Source organism: Octopus sinensis, linkage group LG26, assembly GCF_006345805.1.
Source record: "Octopus sinensis linkage group LG26, ASM634580v1, whole genome shotgun sequence".
NCBI classification, from domain to species: domain Eukaryota; kingdom Metazoa; phylum Mollusca; class Cephalopoda; order Octopoda; family Octopodidae; genus Octopus; species Octopus sinensis.
This window is the reverse complement of record NC_043022.1, coordinates 3,535,055-3,551,832: the sequence shown is the minus strand read 5'-3', so window position 1 is coordinate 3,551,832 and position 16,778 is coordinate 3,535,055. Positions and strand designations below refer to the sequence as shown.

General features: G+C 45.2%; 1 protein-coding gene across 2 annotated transcripts in view; it reads left to right on the top strand.

Moving 5' to 3' along the window:
• The window catches only part of LOC115224712 (kinase suppressor of Ras 2-like), a 167,634-nt gene that overhangs the window by 82,551 nt on the left and 68,305 nt on the right, over positions 1-16,778 (top strand). For both annotated transcript variants that reach the window (XM_029795571.2, XM_029795569.2), the window contains exons 2-3: positions 3,914-4,045; positions 9,338-9,482. In XM_029795571.2, the coding sequence (XP_029651431.1) occupies positions 3,914-4,045; positions 9,338-9,482 (277 nt within the window). The remainder of the gene's footprint in view (positions 1-3,913; positions 4,046-9,337; positions 9,483-16,778) is intronic.

The window sequence follows — 16,778 nt, the reverse complement described above, 5'->3', positions numbered from 1 at the left end:
TGATCCTGCCAGTTCACCCCACCTTAGTTACCCTTGATAAAAATGATAATCCTTTCTACTAAAGGCTCAAGGGAAATTTGGGGGCAAGGAATAGTCGATTACATTGACCCTCAGTATTCAACTGGTACTTAATTTATTGACCCTGAAGGGATGAAAGGTAAAGTCAACCTTGGCAGAGTTTTTACTCTAAGCATTTCGTCGTCATCGTGCTAATGATCCTGCCAGTTCACCCCACCTTAGTTACCCTTGATAAAAATGATAATCCTTTCTACTAAAGGCTCAAGGGAAATTTGGGGGCAAGGAATAGTCGATTACATTGACCCTCAGTATCAACTGGTACTTAATTTATTGACCCTGAAGGGATGAAAGGTAAAGTCAACCTTGGCAGAGTTTTTACTCTAAGCATTTCGTCCATCATGCTAATGATCCTGCCAGTTCACCCCACCTTAGTTACCCTTGATAAAAATGATAATCCTTTCTACTAAAGGCTCAAGGAAATTTGGGGGCAAGGAATAGTCGATTACATTGACCCTCAGTATTCAACTGGTACTTAATTTATTGACCCTGAAGGGATGAAAGGTAAAGTCAACCTTGGCAGAGTTTTTACTCTAAGCATTTCGTCCATCATGCTAATGATCCTGCCAGTTCACCCCACCTTAGTTACCCTTGATGAAAATGATAATCTTTCTACTAAAGGCTCAAGGGAAATTTGGGGGCAAGGATAGTCGATTACATTGACCCTCAGTATTCAACTGGTACTTAATTTATGACCCTGAAGGATGAAAGGTAAAGTCAACCTTGGCAGAGTTTTTACTCTAAGCATTTCGTCCATCATGCTAATGATCCTGCCAGTTCACCCCACCTTAGTTACCCTTGATGAAAATGATAATCCTTTCTACTAAAGGCTCAAGGGATTTGGGGGGCAAGGAATAGTCGATTACATTGACCCTCAGTATTCAACTGGTACTTAATTTATTGACCCTGAAGGGATGAAAGGTAAAGTCAACCTTGGCAGAGTTTTTACTCTAAGCATTTCGTCCATCATGCTAATGATCCTGCCAGTTCACCCCACCTTAGTTACCCTTGATGAAAATGATAATCCTTTCTACTAAAGGCTCAAGGGAAATTTGGGGGCAAGGAATAGTCGATTACATTGACCCTCAGTATTCAACTGGTACTTAATTTATTGACCCTGAAGGGATGAAAGGTAAAGTCAACCTTGGCAGAGTTTTTACTCTAAGCATTTCGTCCATCATGCTAATGATCCTGCCAGTTCACCCCACCTTAGTTACCCTTGATAAAAATGATAATCCTTTCTACTAAAGGCTCAAGGGAAATTTGGGGGCAAGGAATAGTCGATTACATTGACCCTCAGTATTCAACTGGTACTTAATTTATTGACCCTGAAGGGATGAAAGGTAAAGTCAACCTTGCAGAGTTTTTACTCTAAGCATTTCGTCCATCATGCTAATGATCCTGCCAGTTCACCCCACCTTAGTTACCCTTGATGAAAATGATAATCCTTTCTACTAAGGCTCAAGGGAAATTTGGGGGCAAGGAATAGTCGATTACATTGACCCTCAGTATTCAACTGGTACTTAATTTATTGACCCTGAAGGGATGAAAGGTAAAGTCAACCTTGGCAGAGTTTTTACTCTAAGCATTTCGTCCATCATGCTAATGATCCTGCCAGTTCACCCCACCTTAGTTACCCTTGATAAAAATGATAATCCTTTCTACTAAAGGCTCAAGGGAAATTTGGGGGCAAGGAATAGTCGATTACATTGACCCTCAGTATTCAACTGGTACTTAATTTATTGACCCTGAAGGGATGAAAGGTAAAGTCAACCTTGGCAGAGTTTTTACTCTAAGCATTTCGTCCATCATGCTAATGATCCTGCCAGTTCACCCCACCTTAGTTACCCTTGATAAAAATGATAATCCTTTCTACTAAAGGCTCAAGGGAAATTTGGGGGCAGGAATAGTCGATTACATTGACCCTCAGTATTCAACTGGTACTTAATTTATTGACCCTGACCCTGAAGGGATGAAAGGTAAGTCAACCTTGGCAGAGTTTTTACTCTAAGCATTTCGTCCATCATGCTAATGATCCTGCCAGTTCACCCCACCTTAGTTACCCTTGATAAAAATGATAATCCTTTCTACTAAAGGCTCAAGGGAAATTTGGGGGCAAGGAATAGTCGATTACATTGACCCTCAGTATTCAACTGGTACTTAATTTATTGACCCTGAAGGGATGAAAGGTAAAGTCAACCTTGGCAGAGTTTTTACTCTAAGCATTTCGTCCATCATGCTAATGATCCTGCCAGTTCACCCCACCTTAGTTACCCTTGATGAAAATGATAATCCTTTCTACTAAAGGCTCAAGGGAAATTTGGGGGCAAGGAATAGTCGATTACATTGACCCTCAGTATTCAACTGGTACTTATTTATTGACCCTGAAGGGATGAAAGGTAAGTCAACCTTGGCAGAGTTTTTACTCTAAGCATTTCGTCCATCATGCTAATGATCCTGCCAGTTCACCCCACCTTAGTTACCCTTGATAAAAATGATAATCCTTTCTACTAAAGGCTCAAGGGAAATTGGGGGCAAGGAATAGTCGATTACATTGACCCTCAGTATTCAACTGGTACTTAATTTATTGACCCTGAAGGGATGAAAGGTAAAGTCAACCTTGGCAGAGTTTTTACTCTAAGCATTTCGTCCATCGTGCTAATGATCCTGCCAGTTCACCCCACCTTAGTTACCCTTGATAAAAATGATAATCCTTTCTACTAAAGGCTCAAGGGAAATTTGGGGGCAAGAATAGTCGATTACATTGACCCTCAGTATTCAACTGGTACTTAATTTTGACCCTGAAGGGATGAAAGGTAAAGTCAACCTTGGCAGAGTTTTTACTCTAAGCATTTCGTCCATCATGCTAATGATCCTGCCAGTTCACCCCACCTTAGTTACCCTTGATAAAAATGATAATCCTTTCTACTAAAGGCTCAAGGGAAATTTGGGGGCAAGGAATAGTCGATTACATTGACCCTCAGTATTCAACTGGTACTTAATTTATTGACCCTGAAGGGATGAAAGGTAAAGTCAACCTTGGCGAAATACTGCTCAGCATTTTGTCCCACATGCTAACAATTCTGCCAGCTCACCGCCTCATTTATCCTCAATAATAATAATAATAATATCGGTTCTGTCAGCTGGCCGCCTTAATAATGATGATCATCATCATTCATCATTGTTCGACCGTGGTCGAGACAATGGAATTTACCATGCTATGCCAGACTTCACGGTCCATCATGGCATTACGGAGGTCCTGTTGCTGGATGCCTGTATCCCTGGAGATTACATCAGGGTAGGAGAGTGTGCGCCCTCTGGTATTGCGAGTAGATGGCTTCCAGAGAAGAGCAGAAATTGCCTCGTTTTCAGCTCTACAACAATGTCCAGCAAACTGGACTCTCTTACCTTTCACAAGAGATGACACAGGTGGTAGTTTCCCATATATTTGCATTTTGGTTGGATGGCGCTTCCATGAGAGATTTTGAGCTCTCGTAAGGAGGTGAGTGTAGGTTCCATCCAACCGCCTCTCAAGCTTCTTTGATAATGTCCAGGTTTCTGAGCCATATAGTAGAATTGGTTCGACTGTGGCTTTGAAGATTTCAAGTTTGAAGTCTCTACTTAGATTTGATGACCAGATCTTATGCATGTCATTACAAGCTGACCAGGCCATACCCTTTCTAGTTAGAAAATCTTTTCCAGATGATGATATGTATGACCCAAGATATTTGTAATCAGAAACCATAATAATAGGAATAATATTCCTTTAACAATTAATTCTACACCAAACTGTTTTGTGATGCTTATTTTATTCCTGTTTGTCCTCTTCTAATTTCAGAGCAAGTTAATCAAGCTGTTTAGTCAGCAGTTAGTCATTAAGGCCAAACTGGCTAACGATCAGCGTCTTGCTGAGTTTCCCAAGATTGAGAAATGGCTCAACATTTTTGGTATCAATGAACAAGCAATCTCTGTAAGTTAGCCTCTTTATTTTATGTTCTTGTTGTTTGTATGAAAGAAATACACGCAAAAAAAGAAAGAAACAGAAACAGCTAAAACTACTTGTATTGAAGTGATTAACCCTTTCGTTACCCTATTTATTTTGAGATGCTCTGTGTTTCTTTCAATTATTTTAGATGTAACAAAGAATTTCGTAAAATAACTTCGTTATCATTAAGCTAGTGTTAGGAGCATAAATTGTGACTAAGGTTTGCTGGAAGATTTTAATTCAAAATTTATGAAAACAAGACATTTGTACTACAAAGCCAGAGGTGGTTTCAGCCGGGTTGGTAACGAAAGGGTTAAAATCTTGATCAGGATTTCCTAATTTCCTAACACAAATATCTCAGGCTTAACCCTTTAGTATTTAAACCAGCCATATCCAGCCAAAATATTTAATCTGTTTTATGTTCAAACTGACCAGATCCAGGCCCTCACACCTACCCTACAATGTTATTCTACCTTAAGTAATTACACCATCAAGATCTTGAAGATATGAGATAATGCATGGTTAATTCAAATCAATGGGAATCAGTAAGTATTATGTTTGATAGAATAATCAGAACTCTAAAGGGTTAACAACAGTCAACATCAGGCATTTTACAAAACTCCTGAAATCCCGATATCATCTCATCTTCTTTCTTCTATGTGTTTCAGTCATTAGACTGTGGCCATGCTGGGGTACTGCCTTGAAGAAATTTCAGTCGAATGAATTGACCCCATCAGTACCTTTTTTTTTTTTCTCTTTTTCTTCCTAAGTCCTGGCACTTATTTTGTCGGTTGCTTCTGGTGAACCGCTAGGTTATGGGGATGTAAACACACCAGCACCAGTTCAGTGGTTGGCAAGCAGCAGTTGGACAGATACACACACATGGTTATACCTGATAAGGCTTCTTTCAGTTTCCATCTACCAAAGCCTTGTAAGTGGATTTGGCAGACAGAAACTGAAAAAAGCCAATTTTGTGTGTGTGTGTGTGTGTGTGTGTGTGTCACCACCACTTGACAACCGGTGTTGGTTTGTTTATGTCCCCATAACTTAGCAGTTCAGCAAAAAGAGATCAATAGAATGAGTACTGGGCTTTAGAAAGCACTGGGTGGTGGGGTGCAATTCATTCGACTAAAAAAAGGTGGTGGCCCGAACATGGCCACAGCTTAGTGACTGAAACAAATTAAATGTTAAAGCTAAAAAGATGGATGACCTGGCTTTAGTGAGAAAGTTTCGTGTGCTCATTATTCTAGATAGGGTGGTGTTAGACTAATTATTGAATGTCTTATTAATTAACCCATTTTTTTATTCATATTTTTTGGCTTTGCGAGGTTTCTTAGAAGTTGAAATAATATTTCATATGTGAATTATTTTGGAAAATATAAATTTTTCGAAAAGTCCCAAATGGGGATTGCTGAAAATAAAAACATATTTATCCTTTTCTGTATTCAATTGCGATAATAAACATTTTAGTTTTTTTTGAAACTATAGACTCAAATGCGAATGTGTATGAAATATCAATGAATGATATAGAAATGCCAAAAAAAAAGAAAAATGTTTTCCAAACAGTCAATATTTTTGTAGTTCAAAAATTGCGATTTATGACATAAAATGCGATTTATGACATAAAATGTCCTCTAGAATTAGCCAGAGCTAATAACGACAACCTTTAATTAGTAACTATTGTTAAACACACCTCTGCAAATGCAATGTGCATAAGCAATCCACTTTAACCCTTTAGCATTCAGATTACTCTGTCAAATGTAAAGCCTGTTTAATTACACTATTTTAAATTAATTGTACGGCATCTTGTAACTCTGAGATTTTGATGATGCCCCTGTTTATTTTTAGAATGACTTTGTAGGGTAGGTGTGAGAGGTCAGAGCTGGCTGGTTTGAGCATATAACAAGAAGACAATTTTGGCCTGATATGGCCGGTTTAAACACTAAAGAGTTAAATACAACAAACAACCAGCAGTGAGACTGTTTTTAGCAGATCCCCAAATGGGGCTCATGGCAGGCAATGCGTTAATATTCAGTGGGAGTGACAAAGGACATTGCTGAGCCACCCAGCATTCAGTCCTTGTCGAATCCGTTTCCCTGCTACACATCCACCTAATACCCCCCACCTACCTGTGCCCACTCACATTCTCCGATCTTCAATTCACTTCACTAGGTATTCCTCTTTGGAACTTGGGCTTATGCTCTCCCCCTCATCACATCTCCACCTCCCTCACTGCAAGGCACATTTTCCTGTCCCTCAATACCTATTTCTTTATTACCCACAAGGGGCTAAACATAGAGGGGACAAACAAGGACAGACATAGGTATTAAGTCGATTACATCGCCCCCGAAAGGATGAAAGGCAAAGTCGACCTCGGCGGAATTTGAACTCACAACGTAACGGCAGATGAAATACCGGTAAGCATTTCGCCCGGCGTGTTAACGTTTCAGCCAGCTCGCCACCTGTCCCTCAATACCGTCCCCCCTCCCCTCAGCGAAGGGAGCTTTGTCTTGCAAGTTACTTGGTGACCTCACTCATGCTGGTTCCACCTAAAAAGCACCCAGTACACTTTGTAGGGGTGGCTGGCATTAGGAAGGGCATCCAACTGTAGAAACCATGCCAAGGCAGGCAGCAAAACTTGCTGCACTCATATTACTTGCCAGCCCCGTGGGAAATGTAAAACAAACTTTGCATTGTTTTAGTCTTTTACATGTTTCAGCCCTAAGGCTGTGGCCATGCTGGAGCACTGCCAGTTATAATTATGATGATTTTTTGTGTGTGTGTGCATAGTGTCATGGCTCTCAGCATCTTGTCATTTACCGTGGTCCTTCATCATTCAGCTCTCATATAGCCACAGGGAAAACCCAATCAACCTTGTTGCCGTTATTTAGGCATGGTTGCCATGGCTGGATGCTCCTCCTATCAGCATGGACTGGGTGTATTTACTAGCATAAGTACTAGAGGTTGTCTCCAACAAAACTAAGTAACCCCGACTTCCCTTTTTTTGGTACAGGTTTTACAGCGTGTGGCTTAGTGGTTAGGGTGTTGGACTCATGATCATAAGATTGTGGTTTCAATTCCTGGACCGGGCGACACATTGTGTTCTTGAGCAAAACACTTCATTTCACATTGCCCCAGTCTACTCAGCTGGTAAAAATTAGTAATCCTGTAACAGACCGGGAAACCGGCCCTCATGAGCCTGCCATGGCTCGAGAAGGAAACTTCTTTTGCTTTTTGTTTTACAACACTGTGTAGGGCCCTACATAAACCACATTATAACATGGCTTGGCTGCATTTTATCCTGTGTGTCCCCATTCTCAGAGAGTTGTCTTCAGCCACACTAAACGATCCACTTAGACATACATTGTTTCCATTCCAATTATTTTATGTTCATACCAGCCAGCTCTGGCATCTCACACCTATCCTTCAATGTCATTCTAAAAATAAACACATCATCAAAATCTCAAAGCTACAAGATAATGCAGGATTAACTGAAAACTATGTGGATAAATAAGCATTAAATTAGACAGAGTAATCATCATCATCATTTAATGTCTGTTGTCCATGCTGGCATGGATTGGACATTTTGACCAGAGCTGGCAAGCTGGTAGGCTGCACCAGACTCCAGTCTATTTTGGCATGGTTTCCTACAGCTGGATGCCCTTCCTACCACCATGGGTGCTTTTATGTACCGCCTGCACAGGTGCCATTTGCGTGACACCAATATCTGCCATGACTGCAGTTCTACTTGGCTTGATGGTTCTTCTTCTCCAACACGACATCATGCCAAATGGACTTGGTCATTGCCTCTGTTGGGCCCAATGTTCAAAAGCTACTTTTACATGCCGCTGGCACGGGTGCCATTTGCGTGGCACGGGTGCCATTTGCGTGGCACTAGTATCTGCCATGACTGCGACTTTACTTGACTTGAAGGATCTGAATGCTAAAGAGTTAAACGGTGCCTGTTTACAGCTATGTATGGTACATTGCATATTCAGTTACCATCTTTTACATTCATCATCATCATCTTTTAACGTCCATTGTTCATGCTGGCATGGGTTAGATGGTTTGACCAAAGGCGGCGAGCTGGCAGAAACGTTAGCGCGCCGGGCGAAATGCTTCACTGCATTTCATCAGCCGTTACATTCTGAGTTCAAATTCCCTCGAGGTCGACTTTGCCTTTCATCCTTTCGGGGTCGATTAAATAAGTACCAGTTACGCACTGGGGTCGATATAATCGACTTAATCCGTTTGTCTTTCCTTGTTTGTCCTCTCTGTATTTAGCCACTTGTGGGTAGTAAAGAAATAGGTTTGACCAGGGCTGGTAAGCTGAAGGGCTGCACCAGATTCCAGTCTGATTTGGCATGGTTTTCTATGGCTGGATGTCCTTCCTAACGCCAACCACTACAAGAGTGTAGTGGGGTGCTTTTACGTGCCACAGGCACAGGTGCCAGTTGTGTGACACCAGTATCTGCCACAACTATAATTTCCCTTGGCTTGATGGGTCTTCTTCTCAAGCATCACCTATTGCCAAAAATTTCAGTCATTTGTCATTACCTCCATGATGAGGCCCAACATTCGAAAGGTACCTCTTATGTGCCACCGCCAGCACAGGTGCCAGTTACGCGACACTGGCATCAGCCACTGTGCCTGTGAGGCCCAATACTTGAAAGGTGCATTCTGAATTCAAATGCCATCTGAGGCTGATTGTCTTTCATCCTGGGGCAGAGGGTGGGGGGGCTGTAATAAAACGGATACAAGTGTGGAATTTACTCTTTACTCTTTTACTTGTTTCAGTCATTTGACTGCGGCCATGCTGGAGCACCGCCTTTTGTCGAGCAAATCGACCCTGGGACTTATTCTTTGTAAGCCCAGTATTTATTCTATCGGTCTCTTTTGCTGAACCGCTAAGTGACGGGGACGTAAACACACCAGCATCGGTTATCAAGCAATGCTAGGGGGACAAACACAGACACACAAACATACACACACACACACGCATATATATATATACATATATACGACGGGCTTCTTTCAGTTTCCGTCTACCAAATCCACTCACAAGGCATTGGTCGGCCCGGGGCTATAGCAGAAGACACTTGCCCAAGATGCCATGCAGTGGGACTGAACCCGGAACCATGTGGTTGGTAAGCAAGCTACTTACCACACAGCCACCCCTGCACCTATTGTATATCGTTATTGTGTGGCTTATGTAATGAATTGTTATTAATTATATTGACTGTTGTTATTGTTGTTGTTGTCTCTGCCCTATTTCAGGTGATTGTAAACAAGGGAATCCTACTAACGTCTCTCTTGAAGATGAATGAAGAGCAAGTCCGGTCTCTCTTTCGTGATAATAATGCTGAAAAGGAAGCGATTCAGGAACTTACGACGGCCTTAAAACATTTAAATGCTTGGACAGGTAAGGATTTCTCCATTCACAAAAAAACTGTCTTTCATTAACTTTTTTTTTTTCTTTTTTTTTTTTAGCTCAACTTAATTGAACTCTCTCTCTCTCTCTTTTACTCTTTTACTTGTTTCAGTCATTTGATTGCGGCCATGCTGGAGCACCGCCTTTGGTCGAGCAAATCGACCACAAGACTTATTCTTCGTAAGCCCAGTACTTATTCTATCGGTTCTCTTTTGCCGAACCGCTAAGTTACGGGGACGTAAACACACCAACATCGGTTGTCAAGCGATGTTGGGGAGGACAAACACAGACACACAAATACACACATATATATATATATATATATACATATATACGACGGGCTTCTTTCAGTTTCCGTCTACCAAATCCACTCACAGGGCTTTGGTTGGCCCTAGGCTATAGTAGAAGACACTTGCCCAAGGTGCCACGCAGTGGGACTGAACCCGGAACCATGTGGTTGGTAAACAAGCTACTTACCACACAGCCACTCCTGCGCCTATTAACTGATTAATTAATTTCAGGTGATTTGAGAAAATCATTAGAATTCTGAATAGAATGCTTCGTACCATTTGTTTCAGTTCTCTGCATTCTGAGTTCAAATCCTGCTGAGGTTAGCTTTGTCTCTTGTCCTTGGAGGTCAGTCAAAAAACAAAAAAAAAAACAATACCAAACCATGGCAGTGTCATGGTAGCACTGTTTATGTCAGGTGAGACATAATGGAATGTGGGTTAGAGTTCCTTGTGTTTTGACTGCAGCACCTACACCCTACATGCTGTATCAACCTTATCTTTCACTCAGACATTATCAGTGAGGTGGAAAAGGGCAGAAGACCTCCATGTATGGACCACTTACCTAAACCTAACCCTTCGATAGGAACTTTCCAGAAATTGATGGAAGTTCTTGACTTAACCTTTTAGCATTTATGCCAGCCATCATCATCATCATCATCATTTAGCGTCCGTTCTCCATGCTAGCATGGGTTGGACGGTTCAACTGGGGTCTGTGAAGCTGGAAGGCTTCATCAGGCCCAGTCAGATCTGGCAGTGTTTCTACAGCTGGATGCCCTTCCTAACGCCAATGCCCTTCCTAATGCCAATGCCCTTCCTAATGCCAAATAACGCCATATCTAACCCAAATATTCTACATGCTCTGTGTTCACAGTGCCCAGATCCAGCCTTTCACACCTACCCTACAATGCCATTCTAAAAATAAACAGTTGCATAACTGAAATCTCAAAGCTATGAGACAATGCCTGATTAATTCAAAACAATATTTTTTTTTCTTTTACTTTTACTTGTTTCAGTCATTTGACTGTGGCCATGCTGGAGCACCGCCTTTAGTCGAGCAAATCGACCCTGGGACTTATTTCTTTGTAAGCCCAGTACTTATTCTATCGGTCTCTTTTTGCCGAACTGCTAAGTGACGGGGGCGTAAACACACCAGCATCGGTTGTCAAGCAATGCTAGAAGGACAAACACAGACAAACAAACACACATATACATATATATATATACATATATACGACAGGCTTCTTTCAGTTTCCGTCTACCAAATCCACTCACAGGGCTTTGGTCGGCCTGGGGCTATAGCAAAAGACACTTGCCCAAGATGCCACGCAGTGGGACTGAACCCGGAACCATGTGGCTGGTAAACAAGTTACTTACCACACAGCCACTCCTGCGCCTATGGATAAATAAGCATTACTTTTGACAGAGTAATCTGAATGTTAATGGGTTAATGTTAATTATATGTATATATTGGTAATCATCACCATCATCATCATTGTTTAACGTCCACTTTCCATGCTGGCATGGGTTGGATGGTTTGACTGAGAACTGGCAAGCCAAGACGCTGCACCTGACTCCAGTCTGATCTGGCAAGGTTTCTACAGCTGCATGCCCTTCCTAATACCAACCACTCTGAGCATGGCATCAACCACACTCGAATGGCTGCTTTTTACATGCCACTGGCACGAGAGCCAGTCAGGTGGCACTGGCATCAACCACACGCGAATGGTGCTTTTTACATGCCACTGGCACGAGAGCCAGTCAGGTGGCACTGGCATCAACCACACGCGAATGGTGCTTTTTACATGCCATTGGCACGAGAGCCAGTCAGGTGGCACTGGCATCAACCACACTCGAATGGTGCTTTTTACATGCCACTGGCACGAGAGCCAGTCAGGTGGCACTGGCATCAACCACACTCGAATGGCTGCTTTTTACATGCCACTGGCACGAGAGCCAGTCAGGTGGCACTGGCATCAACCACACGCGAATGGTGCTTTTTACATGCCACTGGCACGAGAGCCAGTCAGGTGGCACTGGCATCAACCACACTCAAATGGTGCTTTCTACATGCCACTGGCACAAGAGCCAGTCAGGTGGCACTGGCATCAACCACACTCGAATGGTGCTTTTTACATGCCACTGGCACAAGAGCCAGTCAGGTGGCACTGGCATCAACCACACTCGAATGGTGCTTTTTACATGCCACTGGCACGAGAGCCAGTCAGGTGGCACTGGCATCAACCACACTCGAATGGTGCTTTTTACATGCCACTGACACAAGAGCCAGTCAGGTGGCACTGGCATCAACCACATTCGAATGGTGCTTTTTACATGCCACTGGCACGAGAGCCAGTCAGGTGGCACTGGCATCAACCACACTCAAATGGTGCTTTCTACATGCCACTGGCACAAGAGCCAGTCAGGTGGCACTGGCATCAACCACACTCGAATGGTGCTTTTTACATGCCACTGGCACAAGAGCCAGTCAGGTGGCACTGGCATCAACCACACTCAAATGGTGCTTTTTACATGCCACTGACACAAGAGCCAGTCAGGTGGCACTGGCATCAACCACACTCGAATGGTGCTTTTTACATGCCACTGGCACGAGAGCCAGTCAGGTGGCACTGGCATCAACCACACTCGAATGGTGCTTTTTACATGCCACTGGCACGAGAGCCAGTCAGGTGGCACTGGCATCAACCACACTCAAATGGTGCTTTTTACATGCCACTGACACAAGAGCCAGTCAGGTGGCACTGGCATCAACCACACTCAAATGGTGCTTTTTACATGCCACTGGCACGAGAGCCAGTCAGGTGGCACTGGCATCAACCACACTCGAATGGTGCTTTTTACATGCCACTGGCACAAGAGCCAGTCAGGTGGCACTGGCATCAACCACACGCGAATGGTGCTTTTTACATGCCATTGGCATGAGAGCCAGTCAGGTGGCACTGGCATCAACCACACTCAAATGGTGCTTTTTACATGCCACTGGCACAAGAGCCAGTCGTGCAGCACTGGCATCAACCACACTCGAATGGTGCTTTTTACATGCCACTGGCACAAGAGCCAGTCAGGTGGCACTGGCATCAACCACACTCGAATGGTGCTTTTTACATGCCACTGGCACAAGAGCCAGTCGTGCAGCACTGGCATCAACCACACTCGAATGGTGCTTTTCATGCCACTGGCACAGAGCCAGTCAGGTGGCACTGGCATCAACCACACTCGAATGGTGCTTTTTACATGCCACTGGCAAGAGAGCCAGTCAGGTGGCACTGGCATCAACCACACTCGAAAGGTGCTTTTTACATGCCACTGGCACAAGAGCCAGTCAGGTGGCACTGGCATCAACCACACTCAATGGTGCTTTTTACATGCCACTGGCACGAGAGCCAGTCAGGTGGCACTGGCATCAACCACACTCAAATGGTGCTTTTTACATGCCACTGGCACAGACCAGTCGGTGGCACTGGCATCAACCACACTCGAAAGTGCTTTTACATGCCACTGGCACAGAGCCAGTCAGGTGGCACTGGCATCAACACACGCGAATGGTGCTTTTTACATGCCACTGGCACGAGAGCCAGTCAGGTGGCACTGGCATCAACCACACTCGAATGGTGCTTTTTACATGCACTGGCACGAGCCCAGTCGGTGGCACTGGCATCAACCACACGCGAATGGTGCTTTTTACATGCACTGGCACAAGAGCCAGTCAGGTGGCACTGGCATCAACCACACGCGAATGGTGCTTTTTACATGCCACTGGCACAAGAGCCAGTCAGGTGGCACTGGCATCAACCACACTCGAATGGTGCTTTTTACATGCCACTGGCACGAGAGCCAGTCAGGTGGCACTGGCAGCATCAACCACACTCAATGGTGCTTTTTACTGCCACTGACACAAGAGCCAGTCAGGTGGCACTGGCATCAACCACACTCGAATGGGCTTTTTACATGCCACTGGCACGAGAGCCAGTCGTGCAGCACTGGCATCAACCACACTCAAATGGTGCTTTTTACATGCCACTGGCACGAGAGCCAGTCAGGTGGCACTGGCATCAACCACACTCAAATGGTGCTTTTTACATGCCACTGGCACAAGAGCCAGTCGTGCAGCACTGGCATCAACCACACTCAAATGGTGCTTTTTACATGCCACTGGCACGAGAGCCAGTCAGGTGGCACTGGCATCAACCACACTCAAATGGTGCTTTTTACATGCCACTGACACAAGAGCCAGTCAGGTGGCACTGGCATCAACCACACTCGAATGGTGCTTTTTACATGCCACTGGCACGAGAGCCAGTCAGGTGGCACTGGCATCAACCACACTCAAATGGTGCTTTTTACATGCCACTGACACAAGAGCCAGTCAGGTGGCACTGGCATCAACCACACTCGAATGGTGCTTTTTACATGCCACTGACACAAGAGCCAGTCAGGTGGCACTGGCATCAACCACACTCGAATGGTGCTTTTACATGCCACTGGCACAAGAGCCAGTCAGGTGGCACTGGCATCAACCACACTCGAATGGTGCTTTTTACATGCCACTGGCACAAGAGCCAGTCAGGTGGCACTGGCATCAACCACACTCGAATGGTGCTTTTTACATGCCACTGACACAAGCCAGTCAGGTGGCACTGGCATCAACCACACTCGAATGATGCTTTTTACATGCCATTGGCACGAGAGCCAGTCAGGTGGCACTGGCATCGACCACACTCGAATGGTGCTTTTTACATGCCACTGGCACGAGAGCCAGTCATGCAGCACTGGCATCAACCACACTCAAATGGTGCTTTTACATGCCACTGGCACGAGAGCCAGTCAGGTGGCACTGGCATCAACCACACTCGAATGGTGCTTTTTACATGCCACTGGCACGAGAGCCAGTCATGCAGCACTGGCATCAACCACACTCAAATGGTGCTTTTTACATGCCACTGGCACGAGAGCCAGTCAGGTGGCACTGGCATCGACCACACTCGAATGGTGCTTTTTACATGCCACTGGCACGAGAGCCAGTCATGCAGCACTGGCATCAACCACACTCAAATGGTGCTTTTTACATGCCACTGGCACGAGAGCCAGTCAGGTGGCACTGGCATCAACCACACTCGAATGATGCTTTTTACATGCCATTGGCACGAGAGCCAGTCAGGTGGCACTGGCATCAACCACACTCAAATGGTGCTTTTTACATGCCACTGGCACGAGAGCCAGTCATGCAGCACTGGCATCAACCACACTCAAATGGTGCTTTTTACATGCCACTGGCACGAGAGCCAGTCAGGTGGCACTGGCATCAACCACACTCGAATGATGCTTTTTACATGCCATTGGCACGAGAGCCAGTCAGGTGGCACTGGCATCAACCACACTCGAATGGTGCTTTTTACATGCCACTGGCACGAGAGCCAGTCAGCAGCACTGGCATCAACCACACTCAATGGTGCTTTTTACATGCCACTGGCACGAGAGCCAGTCAGGTGGCACTGGCATCAACCACACTCGAATGATGCTTTTTACATGCCATTGGCACGAGAGCCAGTCAGGTGGCACTGGCATCAACCACACTCGAATGGTGCTTTTTACATGCCACTGGCACGAGAGCCAGTCATGCAGCACTGGCATCAACCACACTCAATGGTGCTTTTTACATGCCACTGCACGAGAGCCAGTCAGGTGGCACTGGCATCAACCACACTCGAATGGTGCTTTTTACATGCCACTGGCACGAGAGCCAGTCAGGCAGCACTGGCATCAACCACACTCGAATGTGCTTTTTACATGCCACTGGCACGAGAGCCAGTCATGCAGCACTGGCATCAACCACACTCAAATGGTGCTTTTTACATGCCACTGGCACGAGAGCCAGTCAGGTGGCACTGGCATCAACCACACTCGAATGATGCTTTTTACATGCCATTGGCACGAGAGCCAGTCAGGTGGCACTGGCATCAACCACACTCGAATGGTGCTTTTTACATGCCATTGGCACGAGAGCCAGTCATGCAGCACTGGCATCAACCACACTCAAATGGTGCTTTTTACATGCCACTGGCACAAGAGCCAGTCAGGTGGCACTGGCATCAACCACACTCGAATGATGCTTTTTACATGCCACTGGCACAAGAGCCAGTCAGGTGGCACTGGCATCAACCACACTCGAATGATGCTTTTTACATGCCATTGGCACGAGAGCCAGTCAGGTGGCACTGGCATCAACCACACTCGAATGATGCTTTTTACATGCCATTGGCACGAGAGCCAGTCAGGTGGCACTGGCATCAACCACACTCGAATGATGCTTTTTACATGCCATTGGCACGAGAGCCAGTCAGGTGGCACTGGCATCAACCACACTCGAATGATGCTTTTTACATGCCATTGGCACGAGAGCCAGTCAGGTGGCACTGGCATCAACCACACTCGAATGATGCTTTTTACATGCCATTGGCACGAGAGCCAGTCAGGTGGCACTGGCATCAACCACACTCGAATGGTGCTTTTTACATGCCACTGGCACGAGAGCCAGTCAGGTGGCACTGGCATCAACCACACTCGAATGATGCTTTTTACATGCCATTGGCACGAGAGCCAGTCAGGTGGCACTGGCATCAACCACACTCGAATGGTGCTTTTTACATGCCACTGGCACAAGAGCCAGTCATGGCAGCACTGGCATCAACCACACTCAAATGGTGCTTTTTACATGCCACTGGCACAGAGCCAGTCAGGTGGCACTGGCATCAACCACACTCGAATGATGCTTTTTACATGCCATTGTTACGAGAGCCGGTCAGGTGGCACTGACATCAACCACACTCAAATAGTGCTTTTTACATGCCACCGGTACGAGAGCCAGTCAGGTGGCACTGGCATCAACCACACTCGAATGGTGCTTTTTACGTGCCACTGGCACAAGAGCCAGTCAGGTGGCACTGGCATTGGGCATTATATACATATATAAGATATTCTA